Source organism: Monopterus albus, unplaced genomic scaffold (genome assembly GCF_001952655.1).
Source record: "Monopterus albus unplaced genomic scaffold, M_albus_1.0 scaffold69.1, whole genome shotgun sequence".
In the NCBI taxonomy this organism is placed as follows: Eukaryota; Metazoa; Chordata; class Actinopteri; order Synbranchiformes; family Synbranchidae; genus Monopterus; species Monopterus albus.
The window spans coordinates 3862282-3866621 of record NW_018127949.1 but is presented as its reverse complement, the minus strand read 5'-3'; the positions used below and the strand labels follow the sequence as shown (position 1 = coordinate 3866621).

The window sequence follows — 4340 nt, the reverse complement described above, 5'->3', positions numbered from 1 at the left end:
AAGTCCATTCATGAAGCGGAAGAGCACAAATGCAAGTCACCAAACATTGTCTATGCAGAAAATGAACATTATGTCCTGACACTAAACACTAACCAACATAAGAAATTCTCTCACTTAGCTACCCAATGAGAACAGAGTTGATGAGGAAAACAGCAAGAAAGCAAAGAAGTGACGCCGGTGAGGCCGCATCTCCTTAGAATTTCCCAGACTACATACGTATTCTCATACTGAATATACATCACTCTCAAGCTCCTGGGGAAGAAAGAGTTTAGCGCACAATGGCTCACCTTGTTCCCCAGCACACCATGTACATAATTACACATGCATCCATCAGTACAGCCCTGCCAAGGGCATATGACACAGTACAGAACATTATTGGTTGCATCTAATAGCACAAAGCTCAGGAATAATTTTGCTGCATCATCAGCCAGTGTTGGCAACCAGACCCAATTCATTACACTTATGTGGACTTGGTGCTCTATTAACACTGTGTATATACTAGTACGTGTAGATGTTTTTCTGCCTTTGGATTCCCACCTCCTCAGTGACCTTTGGGAAAGTGCACCTACTAGCACAAAAGGAGGATGGCGTATAAATATACTGTTAATGGCACTTTTGGCTTTGCTCTCCACAGGGAGTCCTGTCGAAATTGGCTCTGCTCTCTTATTTTCTCTTATCAACTCTGTGTGATAGAGGGTGGGGAGAGACTAGAGAGAAAGAGAGAGAGAGTATAAGATCAAGACAGCATGAGACAGGATAGAGAGAATTTGGGTCATTCAAAGGACATGATCCAGTTGCCCATGTACCCCATTAGCCACTCATCAATCGGCTCATCTGGGTGAAAAGTGAAGGTGGCCATGACCTTCCCCACTGCACCGTCACCCCTCTCCAGTGGCAAGCCCCTTAATTACAATTAATCGAAGCTGCAAACTTCAAGAAAGCTTCCCCATGTCACTGCATTCAAGCTGTTTGCAGACTCTCCCCACTACCTCATTTTCCTACAGCCTTAAATAACAATATTCATATCAACACCTCTAATATACCTGTCACGGCATACAGCACAGAAAAGTAGATAAGAAGGGAAATTTATGATGGCGGTTTAATTTTATTGGTGTGCCTTATGGGCAACATGACAAGAGTCCTTGAGAGAAAACAGAAAAGTGCCTGTGCTACTGCAAAAAAGAGAAACGGAAACTACATGTGAAAGTTAGCAGTTTAACCGCAATGTGGAGAGGAACGTTTGGAGCTACTGTATGGTCGTTTTACAAATTCTGGTAGTTTGTTAACCTCCAGCTGCTATGTTTTCTACCTCAGCAACACTACAGTGGAAGTAAATAAAAACTTCACACAACATTTTTGTCCAGACAGAGTGGACAGTTTTTCAGTTTTCACACTGAGGTCTGTCAATTATCCACGAAGGACAGTGATCATGATGAGACAAAATCATTCAGCAAATATAAGAGACACCTTGAAATAACTCCATCAAATTACAATACTGCTTTAGTGGGAGAATGGCTGTACTTGGTAGCTACTACTGTATGTGTGACTCAATTTAACCTCTGAAGGAGTGAGGTGGACCGGTAAATAACGGCTACAGAAAGCCTGACGTGTGTCAACAGTCCAGATAATAAAAACCACCATCAAAAACACCAAAGGATTTCCATCTTATCCATATCATCAACGAAGTGTGTCTACTGTAATGCGTTATTTATTTCAAGAAGAAACACTCATTGTCAATCAATATGCACATTCCCAGATGCTAATGCAATAAGAACGCCATTGATCCTTTCCTTTAATGCATATAACCAAACAGTTCCATTCGAGCCTCAAGCTGCACCTTGAAAAATAGGCTCTATAATGGGAACTTAGTTCAATATTTTATCTCTGAGACAACAGGTAAAAAAACAAGATAGGTTGATGTGTTTTAATGTCAATTTGGTGAATGTGTATCACAGTGAAATTAACACAAACCGACTGTATAGCCTAAAGGCAAAACTGTGAAACTGTATCATCTTAGAGGATCAATTCCACTTACAAATGATTCTAACTTTGTTTGCTTTTACAAATGATTATTAAAAACCTTCTTACTGAAGATAAACCTTACTGTAAGTTTTACAACCCAAACATTTCACTTGTATGAGTAAAAAAAGTTTGATCTTGGGGGATAACACAGGTAGCTGCTCATAGTGAACAAATAAAGAAAAAATACTTTGACTAACAGTCAAAACCTATTGTTAGTCCTGATGCATTTACTCAATTTATTGATTGGTCACAAAAGAATAAACAACTCTTTACTGATTTTCTCTGTTTTATATCAGACTAAGGGGAATGGCTCTGAGGTTTTTGCATGCTTGCTTGTAATGAAACCTATGACTGGTTGCAGCCTATTTTTTATTATTATTTCTTGAGAGCATTTGTAATGTCGTTGTAAGGTAACAGTCCCTGATGAAAACTTTTTCACTGCAGCCCAGAAACTCTTCCTGTGTACCACTTTGTCATATCTGACTTCCAATCAGTCAGCCACATCTAATGGCTGACACAGTGCTCTTTCTGTCCTGCTGCTGGACACGGGCCACTCGGGAGGGCAGTGTGACTCCTCGTCACCCTCATTTACTCTGGTCCTGCTAATGAGGGATGACAAACAAGATGAGAAAGGAAGGTGTAAGAGAGCTGCTTAACAAGTCCTATAATTACTCATTCACAGCTCTTATCTTCCCTGCAGACTCTCCTATCGAACCGGACAGGACACAGCGAACTGTGACACATGCCGGAACAGCGCATGCATTATTTACAGGTTAGTGGTCATTCCTCTTCAAAGACACGATGATCCCAATGTGCCTTGTCCTTTCTCCTTGAGGAAAAGTGAATAGGTAGAACAGAGATGGTAGGGAGGAGGGGAAGGAGCAGGGCGTGCAAGACTAATGTGGATGCTGCTAATGAGCATGTGGGAGCATGTGACATTTACACACTATGCTCTCTGTCTGAATCTATACATCTTTGTCTGACTCTCCTATTGTCACTGCACACCCCTTCATTCACTGAAGACTGCTTAGGAGAAATGAAGCTAGCTGGGTTCGGAGACAAAAGGAAACAGCTAAAAAGATAGACGATACATACTGTAGAGTGAGGGAGCACGGTGCTGAAAAAAAAGGTGCAATTAATTACCATCCCAACATCATGAAATATCACTTTATGCTGTTGTCGAGTCAACTGAGCCTCTGCATACTTTCAAATTCAGTTTAATTTATCTAACACCCAGTAAAGATATCAGACAGTCACTGCTTTAGTTTAGCTTGTTTGATGGGAATGCCAGTGGTTTTGCAGCTATTTGGTCAACTAAAGCATCAGTTACAGCGCTGAGGTGAAACTGTTTGGGGTCAAAGTCATGGTGGCCCTGACCTATGACCATGCCTTGCATATTCTAAACATCTGTTAGACTTGAGCATTCATCTTTGATACACAGCGAGACTGACGGTCTACCCCATGAGGGCCCTTTGTTCACAGCTGCATGACACAACCTGTATGTGCATATGTGCATGTGCGTCTTGGCTGTTTACCTGGCTGGTGCTTAAAAAAGTATGATTCTAACAGTCATAAAGAACAGGAGGGGGAGAAAGATGAGAAAGAAAAGAGATTTAAAGCATAGGAGGGTGAGAGGCAATCAATAAAACTGTTTTTAGTGGACACTGCTGTTCCACTCAGGCGGCATTTTGCCTCTGAACACCCATTTAAATCATTTTCAATCTAATGCTCTCAATAACTTATACGACTCTGGTCAAACTTCAATCGGTGCTTCAAAATGAAGAAGCAGGGCACAGCTCTGTCCTCTCTGATGTTTAAGTTGAGGAAGGTTATTAATGCTGTAAAGTGAAGTGTGTTTAAATCGCAGCAGGTCCCAAACATAGCCGCAGGACGGACAACAAAAACAGCTGCTTTTACAGCAATCCAGTCACACAAAGATGAAGTGAGGTGACTGTGAGCTGAATTATAGCGCATGATGTGAAGGACACCAAAAGAGCACAACGCGGTATAGGGGAATCACGAGGCAATAGGTTGGGTTACAGGTTTAAAGGATGGATGAAATAGTACTGCTGAGACTGGAACTCATCTGGTACTATAAATTAGTCAGCACCATATTTAATGTGAACTCTGTGTGATTTGACCTTTGGAAAGAGAAGGCCCTGCTCCCTCTGGTCGACCTATTCTCCATCTCAGCTCTGTCTGCCTGAGTAAAGACCAGCTGTGCTTATCCTGCTGTGCCAGCCTGAGTAGATGCTGAACCTGTGAGCACAAACTGCAGTGTGATAACATGTCTGAAAAAACAAACAAACAAACAAAAA

The 4340-nt window shown here is 41.6% G+C and overlaps 2 protein-coding genes across 3 annotated transcripts in view; one reads left to right on the top strand and one right to left on the bottom strand.

Annotated features, from left to right (window-relative positions):
• Window positions 1-4340, bottom strand: part of dock1 (dedicator of cytokinesis 1) — a 182771-nt gene that overhangs the window by 90185 nt on the left and 88246 nt on the right. The window lies entirely within an intron of this gene.
• insyn2a (inhibitory synaptic factor 2A) overlaps window positions 1-4340 on the top strand; it is a 32244-nt gene that overhangs the window by 18936 nt on the left and 8968 nt on the right. For both annotated transcript variants that reach the window (XR_002275337.1, XM_020605164.1), the window contains exon 3: window positions 2723-2794. Coding sequence is in view for 1 of the 2 variants with exons in the window: in XM_020605164.1 (XP_020460820.1) it covers window positions 2723-2794 (72 nt within the window). In the remaining variant the exon portion in view is untranslated. The remainder of the gene's footprint in view (window positions 1-2722; window positions 2795-4340) is intronic.